This window comes from Mauremys reevesii, linkage group 2 (genome assembly GCF_016161935.1).
Source record: "Mauremys reevesii isolate NIE-2019 linkage group 2, ASM1616193v1, whole genome shotgun sequence".
NCBI lineage: Eukaryota > Metazoa > Chordata > Testudines > Geoemydidae > Mauremys > Mauremys reevesii.
In genome coordinates this window covers 192,793,055-192,817,456 of record NC_052624.1, presented here as the reverse complement: position 1 = coordinate 192,817,456, position 24,402 = coordinate 192,793,055, and the positions used below count along the sequence as shown (strand labels likewise).

Below are 24,402 nucleotides of genomic sequence, written 5' to 3'. Positions count from 1 at the left end.
TTCTTTGAACATAAAAATGTCCACCAAGTATTTGGTAGCCAACTACATTTTGTGTGTACACAGATATGACTAAGAGGAGGAGACTGAGTTTAAGTGTGAATGTAAGGTGAAAGTATAGTGGTGAGTGAGGAATAAGGAATCCTAAGCAGAAATGTCTTATGTCCCATTAATCCTTGGGTTTTATATAGTGTCCCCTTATATGTAAATTATATAAAATTTGTATTAATCAGAATGGCCTATTTAACCCGCAAGAGACTATTTTACATTATATGAAAGCTTACAGATATTTGGCATGAATATTCTGCATTATGAAGTCAGACTTCACTTAAGAGAATTCAGAAATAGTGGCAAGGTAACATTTCGTATCTTCTATGGAAAAAGTATGCTATTCTTGCACATGCTCTTTCAGCCTTCTAAATTACATTTTGGTCAAGTATTCACATAATACCCTCACAATGAGTATATCATAAACAAAATGTTGAATGTAAGAAAGAGATAATCTACTATGTTTGGCAGTGGGGAATAGATATTCTTAAAATATTATCTTAATATTTAAAATATTACATTTTTTGCATCTAAATTTATTCAGATGGTCTGTGGTAATATTTCGGTGTGCAATCTGTAACAACTAATTAACTTAGTTGCTGAAGGATTAAGAGTATTGGAGCGTATTAGTAAATTAACAATTTTTGATAATTACCTGCTTCATGATGACATACCTCTAAAGCTTGTTTCTCTCACCAACCGAAGTTGGTCCAATAAAAAATATTACCTCACCCACCTTCTCTCTCAATTAAATTTAAATCAGATCACTATATGCTCCCAAGAGAGTCATCAAATGCAAAAATATGATTTACGATGTTTGTGTCAAACTTCATTTCCAAATACTTTATCTGCATTTTTGTTTTTCCTCTGATTAACTGTTATAGTTTTTCTTCCCTGTGCTGTTACACATTTATTCAATGCTAGTCATATACTGCTGTGTTTAGGTTTGCATACCAAAGAACCGTCGATTACAGTTTAGCAAAAACAGGTCCTTTTGATGTGAGAGGTTTATAGAGAACGTGCCAACCTTGACAAGGGATTATTTGAAGATCAGTTCTATAATTAACATTGGTTTCCAAAAGAAGAAAATTTGTGGCTTTGCTGCTAGCTATGCTTTTGTTTTGATTGTATTAAAAAGAAATGTAATTAAATTTGACAAGTTCATGCTTACATATGGGGCAATGAGGAGGGGAAGTATTCTTGCCATGTTCTATCTGAAATCTATATTGCCTTTTAGAAACTACTGTTAAATAAACCTTGGTAGGCGGCCACTCTTGAATTTACCAATTGCTTTATGGTCAGCTTATGATACACTTGTGTTGGTGAGCTCTTACTCACATGAGTAGTTCCATTGAAGTCAGTGGGGTTACTCACATGAGTAAATGTTTCACCAACACAAGTAAGGGTTAGTTAAATAAGGTCTATGTTGTACCACCAATATACACATTGAGTAATAATGTGTTCTGTGCAAGTTCTTATATCATGGTGATGTCTGAGCATTTTCCAGAAATGCATAAAGTGATGTGACTAGCACTTGAGAAAATTGAGAGTTTTTTCTATTTTTTTTTGGTTTTGTCCATTGTGCTTTGTGTTTATATATTATTGAAAGCAAGTGTGAAGAAGCATGCCTTGCAATGGGAACAGAAAGTGGTGAGGATTGAGGTAGTTATTAGATCCTGAAGAAGTTCATTCCCATCTTTAAGACCATCATTTGAAAAAACACTATTTTAAGCATTTTTTACCCTTATATTAGATGGCTCCATTGCCTTTGAGGAGTGGAATTGTTGACCATGGTCCTCATTCCACAGCTTTAGGTGATATTTTAGGTATCCTGAGTAACCAACTGTATCCCTGTATTCATGCCTTGCGCACTATTGTAATAATCTTTGTACAAAGTATGCCTTGTGAGGTATCATATGAAAACTCATAATTTACCAGTCATTATTGTCCTGATAAAATATGCGCGGCAATGTTGTTTTATGTAAAGTATAAAATTCCACTGTATCATGTTACTAGTCTAGGGTGTGGCCAAACCAGTTCTTCACAGTCAAAGAGCAATGTGATGCATCAGTCAAGTGTAAACAAAGTCAAATGGGCCATCACCTGCTAAGAGGCTATTCATTCGCAGGAAAAGGGAGATGGACAAAAAACCTCCATCTTAGCAAAGAAATACCATGGGGCTCCCATCCACTCAGCCTTTTACCCTATGTTCCCAGCTGGAGATGCTTCTCAAAGGAGGGAGAGGACTATAAAAAAGGAAGGGAAGACACCGCAAAAAATCCCTTGCTTTCTCTCTGACCATGGCCTTCAACTGAAGAACAAAAGTAGTAGCATTGGACTGGGGAAGCATCTGACTGAAAAAAGTTCAACCAATAAAACTGTTGAAACATGTTCCGGGGAGGCAGGGGGAGAGAGAGAGACTTTGCTTTGAATTTACCCTAGCTGGCTAAGTTAGGCATTAGTTGTGTTTTACTTTTATTTGTCTTGTAACCAATTCTGACTTTTATGCCTCATTACTTGTAACCACTTAAAATCTATCTCTTTGTAGTTAATAAACTTGTTTTATTGTTTTATCTAATAGTGTGTTTGAATTGAAGTGTTTGGGAGACTCCATTTGGGACAGCAAGAATGTTCGTATTGTTATTAATTAAATGACAAACTTTATATAAGCTTGTACTGTCCAGAAAAGGGCTGGGCAGTACAAGATATACATTTCTGGGGGGAAATCGGTGACTGGGAGTGTATTGGGGTCACCCTGCAACTAAAAAGCCAGTGTGAGACATAGCTGGGCATGACTTACATGCTGGAGGCTGTTTGTGAGCAGACCAGGAGTGATGGCTGCATGAGGAAATCAGTGAAAAAGACACCCCAGGTTAGAGGCCAGGGGGACACAACTAGTAATTAATCTGGATCTTACCCCAGTTATCTCACATCCCGGAACCAAACCACTGAGCACCTTGTAGAAGAGGACAGACACATTGTATTTGACATGGTATTCTACAGGGAGCCAATGTAACTAGTAGAGAACAAATCTGATGTGCTCACAGTTGCCCATACTGCTGAGGCGATGGGCTGTTTTCTGTTGTTGTTTCCTGAGGACTCCTGGCTTCCTGCCCAGATATATTGCATTGCTGTAGATTAGCCACAAGATGGTAAAGATGTATATAATTGAGGCCAGGTTACTATCTGCCTGGATGAGATGCTATATCCTATCCAGCCTTAAATGACAGAACATATTACTTACAGTCATTGCTATGTGAGAGTTTAACGTCAGTGAGGAATTCAGGAGCAGTCCTAAACTGTGGACTGAATTGACCAATTGTATCTCCAGCTAAAGTAAACCACACTATGGTTCAGAACTCCTCACAGTATTTTCTTCTGCCAGTTATCCTAGCTGCCATTTTACTCTGATAGAGCTTCAACCAGCTGTTCTTCATTCATCGCATCTAGGATATTGGCTTCAGTTAGATGAGCCTGAAAGCAGCTTTTAGCTAGCTTCTCTGTGACCTTCCTGAGAAATGGAAGGTTATCGCAGTAGTTAGCTAGGTCCAATCTATCCAGGGTGTATTTCTTCATTGTTGTCTGAACCTTTTGAATGTCTGAAAGAGGAAAGAAGATTCCTTCCCTGAACGATGCATTAGATTTTTCCATCAAAAGAGACATTGATTGCTTGTGACTCTCTCTTACCAATTAGGAAGGGCAGGTATCAGTTTCACAAGTCTTGGGTCAAGTCTCCTTTGCAGTGTCTGGTGCTTTCTTTTGTGTAAATTAACTGAACTCATGGAATGAAGGTGTGCTATTTGTTGATTGCGGGTAGGAGAATAGATCCATGCAGCCTAAGAAATCTTCAAAAGTATGGTTGATCTCTTTCAGAAGTAGGACAATTATTCTCTGCAATGCTTTGAGCTTGGTGCTGCTGTGGATGGAAAGAAGTCAGATTTCGTGAAATGGATTATCACTAGGATGGGCTAGAAAATCATTCTATTTCACCCAAAATTCTGAGATTTCAAAATATGTTTTCATTCTGACGCAGAACAAAAATTAGACCTTTTGCTATTTTTTTATGAAAAAAACATGAAAGACTCATCCCTGTGTAGCCAGTAGCCTAATGGTAAGGGCACTCACCTGGGATGTTGGGAGACCCAGTTAAAGTCCCTGCTCTGCCTGATTAGATCAAGGACTTGGGATGTGGGAGACCCAGGTTCAAGTGAGTCCTCCAATCATCAGGCTATTGGCTATTCTGTGATTGGTGTTTCCTGCTCACTTTTCCATTCTGAAACTGAGAAATTTTCATTGAGACTACTAGGTTCCCACAAAATATTTCAGTTTTAACAGGAAGAAGTTTTTGTCAGATTTTTTGACCAGCTCTAATTATCACCCTAATATCTCCTTAAGGCATGATTTGGTGGTTTCAGTGCAGGCAGAGAATAAAGTTCTCTTAGCCTTTAATACCACCTCAGCATAGGCTTGGAGAAATTGAAGGACAACTCATAGAGTATGGTGCTATTAAATATGAATTAGAATGGTAGAATCTGACTTTCAATTATTTTACCTAAGGAATTTCAGTGTAGTGTATATTCCCAATAGTATATATAGAGAAGTTTAGGTAATATTGCAAATACTGAAGTCTGTCTGTCTGTCTATCTTTCTGAAATATTGGCAGGTTTAAAAGGGTAACCATCATACAATATAAAATAGCACAATAGTTCTATTTTCAACTGTAATATTAGATACCAGCTTGCTTTTTTACTGAAAAGGTTAATGGATCACTGTCATGCATATGGGATTATTTATATATTATACTATACCCCATGGATGGTTGTGTGTGTTAGGATTCTTTAATTGTCCCTGGCTCTAGTTTCTTGATGACCACACATTGTAATTCTTTTATTTTATTCATTCTCTGCTACAAGAAAAAAATTTACTTACAAAATCACTTTGTCTTTCCCACTTCTCTTATATTACAATAGTACAATAGTCAATAAGTTTATGATCATATTAAATGAGGATATGACGACATTGTTCTAGGTTACAACCAAAATAGTTTCAACTCACAAAAGTGTGATTTTTTTTTGTTAAATCAGTTTCCCCAAACACATACAGAAAGAAAAGACAGAAGAGCAAAAAAAGTAGAAATGTGTTTTGTTATGGTCAGATGTGGATGAGTGGTTGCAGAGTTGTTGCATCAGGCTTAAGCTGGTTCTCTTTTTTCATCAGAAGACAATTTATCCATAGATGTTCAGCTCAGGCTGAAGATTAAGACGACGGAGGTGATGTCAGTATGACGGGTGCTCTTCCAGCAAAAGAATAAAGGCAATATCAAACGAGTAGGTTGGGACTATGTGCAGGACTGCTATGGTACACTGACAATAGCTTAGGAGGCACCAAGGCCATAGGCTTGATAAGAACAGGAAAATAGAAAAGGCAAAAGTAAAGGGACAACAAAAACAATCAGAAAAGAGTTACCTCCTTTATAGTACTTTGGGTTGTTTCTGTTTACCATCAGCCATCCTGACAAGCATAGAAAGTTGTGTGCCCTTTCACCAAAAACATCAGAGCCTTGCCCATCTGGAAAGTGTGTAAATTTTCATAATCTTGCTACACTTTATCTGTAAGCAGTCAGGACTTATTTCTCCAAGAGTCATCTAATTAACAGTCGGGTGAAACCATGATGGTTGCTGCTGTAATCCTATGGTGCAACAGTGACATCCGTTGGCCAAATAGGAATATTTCCAAATCATTAGCCAGTCATCACCTTCCTGCTGAGGCACAGAGAGAGAAGAGATTTACAAAGATCTCCTTGTGATTTCCTCCTCCCCCACCCCCAATATTTTTTCATTGGCGAGAATGAGTTTGTCTTCCTCCTCCCCCTATCACAGAATGAACAGAGATTCTGCCTCCATGCTGGTTCAGGGGTCTGAAGCTTCTCCAATCTCCAGTTCTGTAACATTGCAGTTCTAACTTGAGCTGCACTGCAAAGTTTTTCCCCAGTTGGCAGTGGCCCTGGAATTCTTAAAGAGGGAATTGGGTGTGAATAAGTCAGTGCAACCTCTAATTATGTTTACTTGTTACCAGCTTTTCCATGGTGTTTGGGGAAAGGAAAGTGTGTGCATTCCCTGTTTTAGTCCCCATCTCTTCCCCTCCTGTGTTCTCTCAAGTTGAGGACCCTCAAACACCCTAGGGGTTTTCTACAGAATCTGGGAAAGGAGGAGATGGTGTCAGGGAAGCAGATGACTTCTCCACCCCCACCCCAACTTCACATGGGATGGGAGGAAGCTCATGGAGGTACTGTCAGCACAGTAAACATGTCTCTACAGCCTATTTCTTCTGTTTAAAGTTGGTCATCAGAAGGGATTCAGGTATTAGTTACCCCCTGTGTCTGGTTTATCTCTTCAACTGTTTGAAATGTAGCCAATTAATTCATCTAAGGAATGATACACCTGTAGGTACGTGTGATGCCTGTGGGGTCAAGTATCATAAGGTTTGTGAAGACTGATTTGTCATGCTACAGACACTACTGGGAGTGGAATGTAGTTTTATATAGAACTTCTCATACCCAAAGTATCTTGAGTTGCTTTACTGAATGATTAAATGGATACAGGTAGTGCAGTGACGTGCATGGAAGTGTAACATAGAGAGTGTGCTTAGTAATAATTTAAATACAGATTTCAACAAAAAGCTCTTATTCTGCCCTTCCTAAGTCAGAGCCCTTTTAGACCTTGAACAGGATGAGAAATCAGGAACTCTGCAAACTGACATCATTTCATCACCATAATGTATATGCACAGATGTGTTTATTTCTAAAAGGAAAAGAAGTCTGTTTTTTCATTTAGAGAAGCCAAATAACCCTGGGAAAATGTCATAATTTGTGTTATATCAAAAAGATGGGTGTTGCAAATTCAGAAATTGCTTCACAGTTCATTATTTTCTCAAACCTTCTGCACCAAGCTTAGGCTAGATTTACTTGGTGCTGTTAGAGAGCATAGACCGACACTTGACCATCTACCATATGCTGTACTTACATATGTTTGTTGTGAATAACTGAGCCTGGGACATTAACAAAAACATTGACCAAGCAATAAAGAAAATGCAGTATTACAGGGTTTTAAATAATATAACTAGGCTGTTTTGTCCCCTGCAGAAGAAAAGATGTTTAGCCCATTATGTAGTTTGCGTATTTATACTTATTTCAATTTATTATAATTTCCTCAACATTTCTTTTGCCATGGGATATAAACATAAATTGTTTAGTTTAAACAAAGTCTTACCAAGACATGCACGAAAGATTGTGTATGATAGGAATTAAATCTGTGTTGTTACGGTTACCCTTTTAAGTATTAATTCCATTTTATGTTTAAATGAGCTGTGCCTGCAGAAAGAGCTTTCTTTAAAGGGAAACAAGCCAACGTAATAAATCCTTTTTGCAGAACGCTACACAATATCAGAATTTATAGGGGCAGTGATTGTGGAATTAGAGAGTTGAAAAGTTGTTATAAGATTTGGTCTGATTGGTTGAAACTACATTGGTTACATAATTTTTTTTAGTAAAAGAAATATCTTGGGACAAATTTTCAAGTTTTTACTCAATTTTTACTCAGGAAGAGCTTTCATTGCAGTCAGTGATGGGTGGCACACTTTGAAAAGAAATATTTACCACATACATTTGGTCCAAAATGCTGATGTAATTATCATAGAGAAACACCAGTCTCTCATTCACCCATAGAGTTGTACATATATTATAGGGGACACTGGTAGCACCATCTTGTTATTAAGGGTTCTTGACATTTCCCATTATAAGTCCTGGTTTTCAGTTGCTTATAACTTTGCCAGGCTTTAACCATTTGAGTTGAAATTTTCCATGCCAGGTGTCTTCCTCAGACTGTTTTTATGTTTCAGCCAAAATGTTCCAGTCACTTCAGAAAACAAAGCTAAAAAAAATATGTATAGCAATATTTACCCCCCCCCCTCGTTTTTTTTTTGTTTTTTGTTTTGTTTTGTTTTTTTTAGAAACTCTAGTGCCCACATTATTTGGAAGAGGGACATGAAATTTGGCAGGGGGTGCCTTTGTGTGAGGGATGAGGAGACTGAGATTGGATAAGGAGCCTGGAAACGGGAGACTAGGCCTGGGAGGTGGGAATGGGGAGATAGATCAGATGAGGAGCCTAGAAGTGGGAACTTGGATGGGTTGGGCATGTATGCTAGGGACAAGAGTTTCAGGTGAGGGAGGGGGGCTGAGGCTGACTGGGCAAGGAGACTGGGACTGCGATGAGAAGTCTCAGAACTGGTGACTGGGACTGGATAAGAAAGGGAAATGAGACTAGAATGAGGAGCCAGAAATGGGAAAGGGAAATAGTGGAGGAGATGGGGCAGAAGCGGTCAAGCTTGTGAGGGCCTGGGGGAATCAGACAGAATACTAATTAAAGACACTATCATAATTCATACACACAAGGAGGCCAAATTAAAGATGCACAGAAATCTTAATTCTGGCATTTCCTAACTTTGGAGTGCCTAACATTATAATCTTAATAACATTCTTTTAACGTGTGTGTGTGTGAAATTTCCTAGGGTTTAAAAAAGGAAACTGAAACCCCACAACAAATTCCATTGTATTGAGACCCACTTGCATCATCCATGGGGAATTTTTAGATCTACTCTACAGACATTTGCCGGTTGAACTACTGGAGTAACTGATAGCAATAGTAGGTTGTCGTCCTCTTTATGGAGCAGCACTAGAAGGGGTGTGTGTGAGTCAAACGCTTTGTCAGTGGTTTTCACAGATATTAGGTGACAGCACAGGACTGGTAAGACTGAGGAATCTTGTGTGTTTTTTTTCCAGGCTCCAGAGAGGAGAGTTTTATAGTGGGCATAGAATTTCTTTTTTTTTTCTTCTGTTCATTCCTGCCGAGCTTGATTCCCTCTGCCCTGTCCCTGGCCCGGTCCTGTCTCTTCCCTATCCCTGGCTCAAAGGTTTCTAACTTGGCTCAATTGAGGCCGATTTTCATGTGGACAGCAAAGGCCACAAAAGTCACATAAAGACCATCACTCTGCCAAATTTCAAATTTCTACACTTAAGCTGCTCAAAAAAAGACACCAGAATTTTTTGTTATGGGAAAAACAACATATTTTCCCCTAGTCTTGTTCTTGGAAATGGCTGAAGCATTTTTGCTGAAGTTTTCCAAAACAGTTCAGCCTAATGCAGACTCCCAAAATGTCCACATTAGGGTCTTAAATTGGGAAGTGTCAGGCAACCTTTATAAAAGGTAGTGTGATCATCCCCGCCTATAATATATAATACAGTGTTTACTTGTGTGCACATGTATTTGGCAGCCACTGAATAGAAAACAGAATATTCACTTTAGCAGAGGCAATTTAGACATCTTCTCTCAGTGCTGAGATGTTGCAAGGCATTATCACATCTTATAAATCACTTGATATTCCTGTCTTTTTGAAGGTTTATATTTCACAAACTAGTGTGGTCCTTATTGGTATGCCCTTTATCTCCCCTCTGCCTTATTCTTCTCTCTGACTTCCCTATTTTATGTCTTAAGTGGGATTAAAGTATCACATAGACCTTGTGCTGGCCTTCTGCAAAGTGGTAAATATTACCTTGTGCAAACAGGTATATAACATCAGAAAAAAACAAACTGGAAGAGGGAGTGCATCATTGTGGCTGTCATGACATTTGGGATTTATTGATCTATTATATGTCCAAGTGCTCCCACATCCCTGCATGTGACAATGTATTGGATATTTTTTCATGGCTATAGGATTTTATGGAATGGAAAAAGGTATTTTAAAATAGTACTAAGCCAATGAATAAGTGACATGGGACCAGGGGCAGCTCTAGACATTTCGCCGCCCCAAGCATGGCGGCATGCCGCGGGGGGTGCTCTGCCGTTCGCCAGTCCCATGGCTCCGGTGGACCTCCCGCAGAGGTGCCTGCGGAGGGTCCACTGGTCCCGCGGCTCTGGTGGACCTCCCGCAGGCACGCCTGTGGATGCTCCACCGAAGCCGCGGGACCAGCGGACCCTCCGCAGGGACACCTACAGGAGGTCCACCGGAGCCGCCTGCGGCCCTCCCAGCGACCGGCAGAGCGCCCCCCGGGGCATGCCACCCCAAGCACGCGCTTGGCATGCTGGGGCCTGGAGCCGCCCCTGGGTAAAGACCCAAGACCAATGGCACAGAAAGATTAATATGATTTGGGATTTCTATGATTAAGATAAGAGCATTTTCGAATCAAGATTTTGGTGTTAAACTAAATTACAATAATGAACGTGAAAATGTACTTGTTTTCCAGAATTAGATAATTCTGGGTCTAAACTGAGAGACATCTCGCAAAATGAAGGACAGTTGGGACCTGAGGACTGTTGATTGACCTTACAGCTTATTTTTTAATGGATGAACTGTTACTAAATAATTTCTCCAATATATTAGATATAAACTGGCTTTTGCTCAGCATCAGGCATGGAGGTCAGAGATTTCCATCTTTTTCTTCATCTACAAACATATTTATTCAGTTCTTTGCAAGGAAAATGTTGTTACTCTGTAGTGCAGTAGTTTTCCTGTATTTCCCTTAATGCATCTAAAGGAATAATGTAGGCAGTTGTTACCAATCTCTGTTTTAGAGTAAGGATCTGTTATCAAGCTTTCGTGACATTTAGAAAAATAAATGTCTTTTCATGCAGTCATTTAAATTGGGAAAGAATGGGGGGCTTTTGTGTGATTTGGACTGATTATCCTCCCCTTGTGAATACTTTTCCAACAGTTGCTTTTAATGATGATGGACACATGTTATTTGGAGTGGTATCCAAGTGCTCCTGATGTTACATAAACACAGCTCTGTATTCCACACCAAATCCTGCTATAATTACCTTTGAAGGAATATCAAATTTGAATGATGTCCCCAATCCATAATTTTTTTGTGAATAATAAGTATGGAGAACTATGCAAGAAGTAGTGAATTATCATCTGTAAATAGATTTTTTTCCTCACCATTCACATACTTTTCTTTTCACAGATTTCAAATGTAGTATAGTTTGATTATAAAGGACTGTGGATACGTGACAAACATTCTTTTATTGGCTGAGCTTTTATCTTTTAGAAACTATGATAGTTTTGCTAATCTGGCTTTGAGTGAATTTGATGGACTCACTGACTGGTCTGTCGAGATTAATAAATTATGAGTAATATAAAATGTGCTTCAGAATTAAATTGGAACTGCCAAAAATTCAAGAAGAGCATTGCTGATGTAGGAAATCCTCAATGGAATTAATTGCATTATATAACTAAGGTAAACTTCTGGAGCAAAGCCTAGTAAAACTTGCTTCTGCAGTTGCATGATGCTACAAATCACTGATTCATAGTATTTTTAGTAGAAAGTGCTTTGCAACTGTGAAGAGCTTTGGAAATTTGATGAGTCTTAAACTATTTATTATGAAACCCAATAAGTCAAATGGCAGCAACTAATTGAAAATAAATTCTCTGTAGTTTTAGTACTTTTCTTCACAGTGTTATTATTTAGTTTCGCTGCGAAGGCCAGAGCTTTTGGAGTAATTATTCATAACTGCATTGTCTGCATAATTGTGTGTATTGTATTGCACTGAAAGAACTTTAACAATATTTTATGTGGTTCATGGTTAAAATGGATGTTTGTCAGCATTGTCGGCAGTTGCTTTACTGAGTATCCATCAAGGCCAGTTTATTTTGTCAGCATGCCTAATGCCAGTATTGTTTGCAGTGTTGTAGCTGTGTTGGTCACAAGATATTAGAGAGTCAAGGTGGATGAGGTAATATCTTTTATTGGGCTTACTTCTGTTTTGGAGAGAGACAAGCTTTTGAGCTATGCTGAGCTCTTCTTCAGGTCTCGGCTTGTCTCTCTGATCAAAAGAAGTTGGTTCAACAAAAGATATTACCTCACCCACCTTCTCTCTCTAATGTCAGTATTGTTACTTTGTGCACAATGAGAAAGATGTAGAATGCAAGGTTCTAGGAAATGTTTGAGATTAAAGGAAATATATGCTGTAGAGTAATGAAGAATATTAGATATTGTAGTTAAGTTTGGTGTGCATAACACTGTAGCTGTCCTCGTGTGATTGGGTGCCATCTGATGTTCTCTTTCATTCCTGACTGAATGAGAATTTTACTTCATGTGTTGGTGGAGGCTGAGATTTTCAGAACAAAAAGATGCATGCCTGAATTCCCTACACTACTTTGAAAATCTCAACCTGAATGATTAGTGACTTGCCTTCATTTTCATTAGAAAGTGCTGTAAATGATTACCTGGGCTAGATTCCACCAGATGGTGAAGAGGTATAGTTTGTACCTTCTGTGCTTACAGAGCCCACTAAACTCCAGTAGTGATTCAGCCTTGGAGAATGGCATGGGTATGAGGTTTTTGTGCTGTTGTCCTCCCTCAGTGGCTACACCAAAAAGGGGAAAAGCCACTTTCATATTATAACTGGAACAATACTTTCAGGCAGACCTCATTTTTCAAGTTGATAAGATCCCTTTAAGACCTATGATATTTTGAATCAATTTTGCAGTGTCATGACAAGATAGCTTCAAGATTTAAGATTATTAAGAATTTCTTTGTTATGACAGTTATTTTGCAGGTATCTTATTCAAGAAGAGCAGTGGTTTGAGCATTGGCCTGCTAATCCCAGGGTTGTGAGTTCAATCCTTGAGGGGGCCATTTAGTAATGTGGGGCAAAAATCTGTCTGGAGATTGGTCCTGCTTTGAGCAGGGGGTTGGACTAAATGACCTCCTGATTCTATAAACTAGAAAATATTCATAGTTGGGAGCTCATGTGGGGCGGGAGGAAAGGTAAAGCAATTGTCATTGTAGAAGGCAGAGTATAAGGAGCTCTCTAGCTGATCTTACTCCTTCTTTGGATATATAAAAATAGATTGAAAGAGTTTAATAAAAGTTGTCATGTTCTTAAGGAAGTTTATAATTAAGGCTAAGATTTTATCATGGTTATTTTTAGTAAAAGTCACGGGCAGGTTTCGGACAATAAACAAAAATTCATGGAGCCCATGACCTGTCTGTGACTTTACTAAAAATAACTGGGGGCAGGGCTAAGTAAGGGAAAGGAATGGAGTCCGATGGGGTGGGGGGGCACGACTGATAGGCCAAGACCCCTGCCATGGTGGGGAGCACAGCCTTAGATCCAGTGGCTGCAGCTGGGGGACAGGGGTGCACAGCCCAGCTGCAGCCCCTGCCAAGCCCGGGTGGCAGCTGGGGGAGGGCGCTCACGGCTCTGGGAAACCAAGAGGGGAGCACATGGCCCCCAATGCAGCTGCCAGGCAGGGGCACACAGCCCCAGCTTTAGCCCCCGGTGGAAGCTGGGGCGCAACGGGGGGCTCACAGTCCCCGCTCTGGATCTGGCTGCAGCTGAGGGCCCTGCTGGGCCCTGGCCACAGACAGGGAAGAGACATTGCAAGGGGGGTGCATGGCAGAAGCCGCAGGACTTGGGCACAGCAGGGGGTGCAGCCACGAGGGGTGTACAGCGCCCACTCTCAGGTTGGCCACAGCTGCAGGACAGGAGCACACAGCCCAGCTGCAGCTCCCCACCTCGCAAGCTGCAGGGCAGGTACTTGCACAGTCCAGCCATCCAGCCCCAGTTGCAGTGGGACAGGAGCGCACAGTCCCGCCTCCAGCTGCTGACAGCTGAAGTGGAAGAAGTCACAGAGGTCTGGTAAAGTCATGGAATCTGTGATTGCTGTGACCTTCATGACTAAATTGTAGCCTTAATTATGCTTAAATGGCAAAAAAAAAACACCTTTGTTAATGCAAAATTAAAAGTGCCTGTTGATAGCTTGTGCCCTTCCAGATGGTTGAGTTCAGCAAAACTCAATATTCTGAAAAACCAGGAAATACAGAGTTAAGATAAACACCCTCACAGTATTTTTTTTCCTCTGGAGATGACAGTAGGTACTAGGAACTATCTGCATGAATTTTTCAGCTGCACTATGTTAGGTGTAGCTGGTGGAGGTATACGTTGGAATAGTTTGAAAGAGCTATAATTGTAATATGAGGTGATCTGGGGATTTATTTGAGAGGCATCACAGAGCTATCATTGTGATATGAAGAGATCAGGGTCTGAGTACCCCCATGTGAGTGATCAAAGGAACAAGGTGCATGTGTATCATGAGGTTCCAGTCTAAATCATTTCAATATGAAGTTTTGTTGGTTGTGTCAGTAACAGGGAATGGAAGTCTTCTTGATGTGTGGACTGCCAGTAGTGAAGCAGGATATGAGAGCAGACTGTGGATTTAATCATGGGTAATGGAAAGTATAGGTTTAAGTGATCTCCTGCATGCAAGTGTAAAGGGCTTGTAAAACAATATGAAGTGGTTGTTGAGTTCCACGCTTATAGGAGAATTAGCTCAGTGTTTGAGCAGAAGGTAAATGCAGGTAGCACCTGTCCGTTACAGTGAAGAGGCAGAGCATGAAGATGTATGTTATCAGCTTTTTGAGGCATCACTCAAAGAGGGACAAGTTAAGAGTGTGTATAAGGTTCTGTATTTCTTGGTTTTCAGAAGTTTCAGTGTTTTGCTGAACTCGACTCCTGGAAGGGGAAAAGGTGTCACTGGGAAAACTTAATTCTGTGTTAATAAAGATTTTTGACATTTAATTTCTTAGTTTTTTACCAGGAAGAGAAATGTTTGTTGATAGGAGTTAGAAGTCATTTAGACAGTTATAGTTCTCACCTAGATTTGCAGTATATATGCTAAGTAATAATCAAAAGAGACAGTGCTTTTTATCGGTAGATCTCAAAGAACTTTACAACATTATCACCATTTTACAGATGGGGAAACTGAGGCACAGTGACATAACTTGCCCAAGATCACCCAGAAGGCCAGTGACAGAGCTAGGAATAGTGCTAGTCCCATGGTCTTTCCACTAGGCAACACTGTTGCCTTGCTATGATGGGGGCGGGGAAGAGATCATGCCTCATAAATGCACACCAGTATAATTCTGAGTTGGAGCCTTCTCATTGATCTGGTTTGTCTAGATGCAGCTGCTAGATCACTGTAAATGCTGAACAACATACCGATAGATTTTGTTGCCAATTTACCACTGTTTCTCTAATGGAAAAAGCATTTGCATGAGTCATTGGGCCTCTAAGATTAAACCACAGATTTTATCAGAAAATAGATAATGTTCACATACTTTGCAGATGAAAGTTTATATGAAGCAGAAAAAATCAAAACCTTAAACCTTCAACCTTAAACTTTTGAGTGCCTAAAATCAGGCAGCTGAGATGATGTGTCTGATAGTTTTTGGAAGAATTTCTTACTTCCTGCCCACAGAAGAAAACATACGTCATTTTACTATGTTTTTGTTGAGGAAGGACATTTCTTAGCCTTTCCATTTTTCCTGTTTGCATGTCTACTGTTTAAATATTTGCCTATACAAACTGCTTTGAGTATAATGGAAGGTTTTTACTATAATACAGCAACTTTTAAGTTTTACTTCAAAGTGTTTCACTTAGTTTGGAATTCTGTGTGTTGCATGTAATGCATTTTTAATTATTCTGTACTTCTGGGTTGAAAGGTTATGATCAATAACTTTGTAGAATTCAGTGCTAATTGATTTACTGTTCAATATGGAGATTGGAAGACAATGAAAGTTCAGTATTGTTCCACCTGATAATGGTAAGTGCTAAAATAGAACAAAGACCAGATAGGTCATCCTGAAAATATCTACTGAACAGTTGTGCATCTCTGCTGATCACTGTGGGGTAAAATCAACACCTGTCTACATGGCCATGAAAACTTGTACACCTTTACTGCTTGAAGGAACAGCTGGTTTTGGAGATGATGGTCTAGGATGGTGGGAACCTGGGTGAAATTTACCACGGTACAATGGGCTGGCACAAAGTCTATATACCAAAGGGCTGTTCTGAGGGCTTAAGCGGGATGGGACTTATGTGATGCACAGGTTTTGTGCCACACATCAAAAAGTCACCTCCTGCCTATGTTCAACCCACGATGCTGGCTTCCATTGCACACTTGTTAGATTTTTCCAACAAGCACGTTTTTGTTTTCTGCCATGCTGCCACACATGCTTGGGAGAAGCTCCACATATGCATCGGCAAAGCTCCCTCATTATCCTCCTTCAAATCCTTCAACCACAGTTAGGCTGATGATATGCTGACATGCCTTTATACTTAGATTTAAAGTCTCTGGGACTGTCTTTTTGTTCTGTGTTATACAGTAGCTAGCATGATGCAGTTCTGATCAACTAGAGCTCCTAGGCACTACAAAAATATAAATAAAACAAAATAATAATAGTCTGCACTAGGTAAATGTACCAGTCACGTAAAAGTGCATATACCCTGCATAGCAGTGTACAAGGCTGGGGAAGGGGCAGTCTTAGGAAGTAGTGGTTGCTGCATGGATCCTACAATCCCTACCTCCTTTAATAGTGGTGTGTTGGGGCTATAGACAGTTATTTCAGCCAGTGAGCTGAAGAAGTCTCAGTGGAGTGGCACTTCACTCTGAGAGGATCCTTCAGTTTCTCTAACCCCCATGGAGACCCCCAGCCTGCTGGGCTCTGGGTCCCTAGATCTGGCTTCAAAAGAACATTTCATCCCCATAGATTTGAGTTTGTGCACAAAGAAAATGATGTGCCAATGCTTCAGCATCATAGAAACTGTGTACATGTAGAGCAGGGGCGGGCAAACTTTTTGGCCTGAGGGCCGCATCGGGTTTCGTAAATTGTATGGAGGGCCGGTTAGGGGAGGGGGTCATGGCCCAGCCCCCACCTCCTATCTACCACCCCCCCCCCGGCCAGGACTCCTGCCCCATCCAACTGCCCCATTCCTGATGGTCCCTCTGGGACCCCTGCCCCATCCACACACACCTGCTCCCTGTCCCCTGACTGCCCCTGGGCCCCTGCCGCCCCATCCAACCCCTCCTCTCATTACTGACGGCCCTCCCGGGACCCCTGCCCCATCCACACCCCTTCTCCCTGTCCCCGACTGCCCCCAGAACCCCTGCCCCTCACTGCCCCCTGCCACCCCACCCAACCCCCCTCCTTCCTGACTACCCCCCGGGACCCCTGCCCCATCCACCCACCCCTTCTCCCTGTCCCCGACTGCCCCAGAACCCCTGCCCCTCACTGCCCCCTGCCACCCCATCCAACCCCCTCCTTCCTGACTATCCCCCGGGACCCATGCCCCCATTCCACCCCTGTTCCCCAACCCCTATCCACACCCCGCCCCTGACCACCACCCGGACTCTCCTGCCCTCTATCCAACCCATCCTGCTCCCTGCCTCCTTACCGTGCTGCCTGGAGCACCAGTGGCTGGCAGTGTTACAGCCGCGCCACCCGGCTGGAGCCGGGACATGCCACCACCGCCACCGCGCAGCTCAGAGCACTGGGTCAGGCCGGGCTCTGCAGCTGCACTGCCCAAGGAGCTCACAGCAGAGCCTTGTGCCGGCTCCGGCAGTGGAGCGAGCGAGCGAGCTGAGGCTGTGGGCGAGGGGGAACAGTGTGGGAGGGCCGGGCGGCGTCTCGGGCTAGAAGCTCGGGGCTCAGCAGGACGGTCCAGCTGGTCGGATGTGGCCTGCAGGCCATAGTTTGCCCACCCCTGTTCTACACTCACTTGCTATCTTGCGTTTCTTCGGTGCTGCCATTTCTGGTGACTCGTGGTAACTATTTTTCTTTGCTTAATTTTGTTTAGTGGAGAAGCACCTTTTCTGTGACTGGCTCCATCTAGTGTTGAAACTGAGAAGTGCAACAGAGTTGAGCTCAAGCGCCATGTGCGGGCCATATTCAATTATATTTTCAGAATTTGCTGCGGGCCAATAAAAACTGACCCGCGGGCCGCAGTTTGGACACCCCTGATGTAGAGGGAGTTGATTTATAGAAGCTAAATTGGTATTTCAGACAACTTTTTAACTTACAGGCTTTAATTTCTCCCATTTCTAAACAAAATGAAGCACATTTGTTTTCTCATAAAGCTTATTGAAATGTGAAAAATTCTTAGGAGGAGGAGACAGAGTATGATGAATACTGCCAGCACATCTGGAAGAAATCCATTCTGAGTTTCTAATTATCCAAGGGAGAAGAAAAAGGCTTAATGTGTGTATGTGCCCATGTAATATGTATGAACACAGATATGCTATATTATGGGAGGTGCATGTTGTGAAACCAATGTTATCCTTGAAATATCCTCAGAATAAGGCATAAATGACTGTTTATATATAGCTTTCAGGATCTGGAGTTACCTTTTGAATTGTGTGGCACAATACCATATGGTTTACATGGGCCACATTTACCTGATGAGTCTTTTGTCTTGAGCACCATGGGTAATTATTCAACATCTGTAATTTCCTCTTCAGATACAAGTGTCTTTCCTGTCTACCACTACTAGGAAGGATTCCTCACTCTTATCTTCCCTGTTTGGGTAGACAGCTTCTCCATGCTATAGGAAAGCTTGTTTTCCTGCTGCTTCTAAGCTTGGCTGGAAATGAAGCAGAGAGCCCCACTTATCAAAACCTGCAGTATCTCTTTCCCACAACAGCCATAAATTACTTAGCTTTGTCTAGACTTAAAGAAAAAAAGAATCAAGCTCTGTTAATGAATAGTACTGTGTCAAAAGGAACCAAATACTGTAATAAATTTGCTGGATGGCTTAAATAACTACCCTCTTTGGCAAGATGTCTGAATACCAATGGGAAAAAATGTTTGCTGGATATGCTTGTGCCAATATGCAATTACAGGTTAAAGAGATAACTTTATATCTTATAAGACTATTCCACTCAGTCAAACAACGTATATGATTTAACAAATTTACAGTGTTTTCTTGCTTGTTTTGACTGATGGAGTGAGTGGGAATAGTTTGCTGCCATGGAAGTTGCGGGGAGGAGGGGAAATGTCACTATTGAATTAAAATCCTACACATTCTTATCATTGCATCATGTCTGACTTCATAGGTGGATAAGGATGGGTTGAATGCTTGCTCTCCACCATATAATATGCAACATCTCATCTTGTTACTATTCCCTGGGAGAGTTGGCTTACAAGGAGGCCCCTTTTGCTTGCAGCCTGTATAATTTGGTAACAACAAAGAAGAATGAGTCAAAATAGCTGACCAGCTTCCAGCTAATCATGAACATGTTTGTGTTTGAGGCCCGTTTTGTTGTCTCGGGGAGTTGCTCCAAGGCAGAGGGCAGGAACAGCACACGGTAGTGGGTGGAGGGACAGCTGCAATCGATAGCCTGCTGGGCAGCTGCTGCACAGGAAACTTAGGGAAATGAGGAGTTGAAAGGGGGGGGCTGCCGGTCCGCCCTGGTTCCAAGCCCCCACTAGCTAGCTGCAATGGGCTGCTCTTCCTGCAAGCAGTGGACAAAGCAGGCAGCTGCCAAACAACCTTAGAGGGAGCATTGCACAACTTTAAATGAGCATGTTCCCTAATTGATCAGCAACCTAACAACAAAACAACGTTAACCGGGATGACTTTAAGTGAGGAGTTACTGTAGCTATGATCATGATGGACCCTTCACCTCCTCTGCCTGCGTAGAATAGTTGTTATAGTTATGTAAAGATATGGGAAGTACCTGAAGAGCTAAAAAGGGTCACATATCAAATTACAATGCAGGGCTGTGACATTATTTTTTTTTTTAAAGAGCTACATGCTGCAGTTACATGAATGCAAGTTAAAGATAAAAGAACCTACAAACTTTTCTTGCATTAGAGTGAATAACATCAATTCACCCTCACCTTCCAAAACAGAGAGGAACTACTGCACTCTGAGCTACATAATTTTGCAGGTCGTTAAAAGCTAGGGTGACCAGATGACAAACATGAAATATCGGGACGCGGGGGGGGGCAAAAAAGAAAAAAGCCAGAGCGCCCCCCGCCACCAGGTGGCAGTGGCACAGCCCCATCTCCACCCAACTCTCAGCTCTGACCCCCAATACACTCCCAGCTCCCCCATCCCCTCACTCCTGGGCCCCGAGCTGTGCAGCTGAGCCACGCTCCGGACCCCTCTTGCAGCTCCCGGCCCAGCCGCTCCCGGGCTTCATTGCACCAGCCCCACAGCAGAGGCTGCTCCACTCTGCCCCACCTGGGACACTCGCTCTGGGCAGCCCCGCTCCGGCTGCAGGGAACTCGGGGACCCCCCCCCGGGCAGGGGGCAAACCAGGCAGCCGGGCCCGGCCCCTTCTGGCAGGAGCGTGTCTGCCCCACACGTGTCTCCACCCCCCACCCAGGCCCTGCCTGCTCTGCGCTGCCCTGCAGGCTGCAGGGCTGGAGCAGCCTCCGTGCTGCACTCCCAGCTCCGGCCATGGCCCGTGTGCAAACCTGGGAGGGAGGAGGAATGCCGCATGCTTGGGGAAGAGGTGGGGCCAGGGCGGGGAGTTGGGGAGGGATCCAATGGGGCAGTGAGGGGCGGGGTTGGGGCAGGTCCAGGGCAGGGATTTGGGGAGGGGTCCAATGGGGGAAGGAGGGGGATGGTCGGGGGAAGTGGGGGGTGAAAGCCCCTCCGGGCTCCGTCTATGCACCGGAGCGGAGGGCAAAATTGCTTGTTTGTCCAGTGTCCCGACCGAACATCGGTCGGGACGCGGGACAAACAAGCAAATATTGGGACAGTCCCGATAAAATCGGGACGTCTGGTCACCCTATTAAAAGCTCATGCTCTGGTGGCTCTAAAGCCATGTTTGCAGAACTTTTCTTTTGAGTGTATAAAACTTATAAACTGAGAAGAGGTTTCTGTTTTGTCAGGTCTCTAGTGCTTTGTGTCTTTTCCTTTCCTGGAAGAAGCACTTAGGCCTTATTCAATCATTCTGTCAGGCACGCGTCTATGGATGAGAGATCTAAAAAACACTATGTTAGTTACCCATCAAACTGTCACATAGATAGCACATGAGTGGTATGGACCTGTTATTCTATTCACAAGACTGCTGACAAATGTCAACAATTTATGGTGGTCACCAGCCATAGGAGGACTCTGGAGCATAAGCAAGTAAACAGAACTGGCTGAATGACACAATTATTTGTATGCAGAAGGCAGAAACATCAAGTTCCTGGTGTAGTAAATACTGCATATTATTAACACCTGCTATGAAGCTGGAGTGAGGATTTTATTAGGTTTTGTAATCTTCCCTCAGCAGTTACAGTATTCTCAAATCTGCCAGGTTTCTATGGAAAAAACCTCAGACTTTCATCCTTTTTATGGAAATAGATTGCTTATAGATGATTTATAGCTTGCAAATGTGTGTGCTTAAAGGATGCAACAATTTTTTCCTCAGAGAGATAGTGTGTATTCCTCTAAAATAAACTCCATAAAAGGAGTATTACTGATCAGTTAAGTCCATAAGCATCTTTCTATATATTCGACTGTATGACTGAAATTAAATGCTCATAGTTGGTGGAAATGCCGCTCTGTCATTTACTGTCTTTCACCTTGTGTCGGGGTCCTGAAGGGAAAAAGGGGCTGACCATGATTTGCATTTGAAATGGAGCTGAATTTTTACATGCACATTGCTGTTGTGAAATTCACACCTCATTCACAATTCACTCTCCATGATTCTGAACCCATGATCCATCCGGTTCTTTTATCTGACGCTACCATTATGTAAGGGATTGTGACCTTCCCCCTTGCTCACATTGGTAAACAGTTATTCACACGAGCAGCCTCATTCACTTCAATCTGGCCCTGAGTGTTTCTGAAGTGCACACAAGAATCAGTAAAATAAACTGTATCTGGTTTCCCTGCTTATAATATTATATGAGAACAATATCAAATTCTAGATGGAGTCAATGGGGAATGAAGAAGATATTCAAAATTAACAGAGGATGGGAAGTACTGTCATAAAATTGATTAGAATAAGAAGTGGAAGGAACAAACTGTCAGAATTTTTTTAAAATAAATTTTCTTGAAGTTCTTGGAGCTGCTATTGAGCAACTGCCATTGTAGTGCTATTGTCTATGCTATATCTGTTCTTTGGATGTGTAACAGTGTCCTGCTGGCTGAAGGGGCAGAATAATGCATGAGGCCCATTACCAATGGCCCTGGTCAAGGTAGAAGTGGGAGGACCACTGGTGCTAGAACTGTGGCCTGCCCTCTCCTTCCCCATGGCCGCATTCTGGCCAAGCTGGAAGCCAGAGCTGGGGAGTGGTAAGAGGTGCCCAGGGAGTCTGGCTGCTATGGAGAGCCCCGGACCCTCTGCCTGCCCTGGGAGTGGGGCGGGATGCCAGAGAGCAGCCCCTGGCCCATGTCCTCACTGCCCAGGGCATGTTGCTGCTGGTAGAATCCAGGAGCGGGGGCTCTGGTCCAGCCTTCTGCCGCCTCCTCCCCAGGCCTGCAGACATGCTCTGCAGGGAAAGGAGGCCTTGCCCCAGCTGGGAGGTGGCAGGGAGCCCTGAGAAGGTCACAAGCAGTGAGGAGCTGGGAGGGAGGGCTCCTCCGGGGAAGCTCCTGCTGCTGCTGGCCTGGCCTCAGCGGCAGCCACACTCCACCCGGGCTCGTTCAGTGTTTGTGCCCAGCTCCTGGTGAGTCCACCTGCTTCCAGGCTGTCTCTGCTGCCACCTGGGCTTTGTACCCAAGGCAGCAACCACCTGTGTCACTGCTCTTGTCACTTCTGGCCCTAGGCTTGCAGTTTGGAGGAGGGCAATGCCTCCCCCAAACTGTGCCCATACTGCTGCCGCCTCCCACATTGTCTGCCCGAGGCTACTATTCCCATGTTAAAAAGTGGGTGGGCATGGCCTTCCCACTTTTAAAATGGGGGTGGGGGTTATGCCCCCCGGCTTCCACATTTCTGCTGCTTCTGGGCCCCCAGGATGTGGGGGTGCCCAAATATTTTCTGCCCACTGCCCCAGTAAATCATCATCAGCCTGTCTGTCTCTGGGATTATTTCTGCCAGCTAGTGCACCCCTTTTAGGTGGTTCCTCTCCCATCATTGTATCTGCCTGCAGACCTGCCTCAGTCCAAGTACCATAGTGTCATCTTCATGACTCGGACCCTGCCCATGTCACCATCCATGTTCCCCCCCCCCTCTTTCTTGGGAGATGGGGGAAGTATTTCAGTTCAATAATCTAGCCACTTCCCCAGTGGCGACTGGAGGGGGGGGAACTGGGCCTGCCCACTATTCATGGTCCTGACCCAGGGACCTTTTAGATAGCAGCCTCCTGCTGTGTCTCATTAACTTCGCTCAATGTTGCTTCAGTTCCCTGGGCCACTTCCCCGTGGCCCCAGCACCTTCTTCTCAGGGTATTGAGCCAGCAAATCCCAGCAGCCAGCCTCTTGCTCCCCTGGTCCCTGTCAGCAGCTGCTCTGACCAAGGTGCTACCCTTCCTGCAGCCCACTAGGAACACAGTCCTCTGGGCTTCCTGCAGCATCTTTCTCTGGCATTGCAGATCCTTTTAGGTAAGTCTGTCCCTTGCCTCTGGCATGTTACTCAGCTCCACCTGCTTCTGCCAGGCTCTGGAAACATGGCTCCTGCACTTGTGCTTTCAGTGCTCCTCCTGCTAGGGCTGCTCCTCTAAAAGAACATCCTATAACATGAAATGGAGACAGCACTAATTACTACAGCCTCTAGCTGTCTTATCCTGCTCTAGTGTGTTCCCCGAGGGGATTACAAGAAGCAAGAAGCTAGGCTGCTTCCCCAGATCTCCTCCAACCCATTACTTTCATCTCCATGGAGCTAAAACCATAAAGTCCCTGAGTTGGGATTTTGCAGAGATAAAGGGAAGTGAAATGGAGAAAGGGGCAATTCCAGAGACACAAGCTTCCCTCCATATGTGGGCACAGGATTGAGCAAGGGGCTTGTAAATAATTGTAGTATACGGATAGTAATGAAATGGTATAATACAAAATAAAAAGTGTGTATTTTGTGATCAGAATGCCTTATAAATAATTGGTCTTATATTTTCTTAATTGTTTAGAAAATGCCATTAATTCTTAGAGAAAGCTTGGATAATGAAATACTTTCCCTCTTTATTCTTTCTGTTGTATAACCTATGAAAATCAGTAAAATCAATTAAATAGAGCAATCCAAATAGTCTTGTTCATTGTCACTTATACCTCCCTTTTGGATTTTAAAGACAGTTATATAATTTTCTCTCTACTGATCTTTCTCATTACTTGGATTATTTTGACTTCACTAAAGGTTCTCTGTATTCAATCAAGGACAGAATTTGGCCTCATTAGTTCTATAAAAATTGTTAGTATTGTACTCAAATAAACTGTCTCTGTGTGGTGTTTATGTTAAGTAACTCTTTTGAAAGAGCTGGTAAACACTGAGAAGTTTTTACCTACTCAATAATTTGTGGGTGTGGAATTTTCATTAATGTTTTTACATAGTCCTTAAGGTTTTGTGGTGTCATTATGGAGTTTTTACTTT

General features: G+C 42.9%; 1 protein-coding gene across 4 annotated transcripts in view; it reads left to right on the top strand.

The window, feature by feature from the left end:
* The window catches only part of DOK6 (docking protein 6), a 395,394-nt gene that overhangs the window by 68,439 nt on the left and 302,553 nt on the right, over positions 1–24,402 (top strand). For 2 of the 4 annotated variants that reach the window (XR_005593900.1, XM_039523833.1), the window contains exon 2: positions 284–352. The exons of the other annotated variants lie outside the window; for them this stretch is intronic. Coding sequence is in view for 1 of the 2 variants with exons in the window: in XM_039523833.1 (XP_039379767.1) it covers positions 284–352 (69 nt within the window). In the remaining variant the exon portion in view is untranslated. The remainder of the gene's footprint in view (positions 1–283; positions 353–24,402) is intronic. 4 annotated transcript variants of the gene reach the window in all.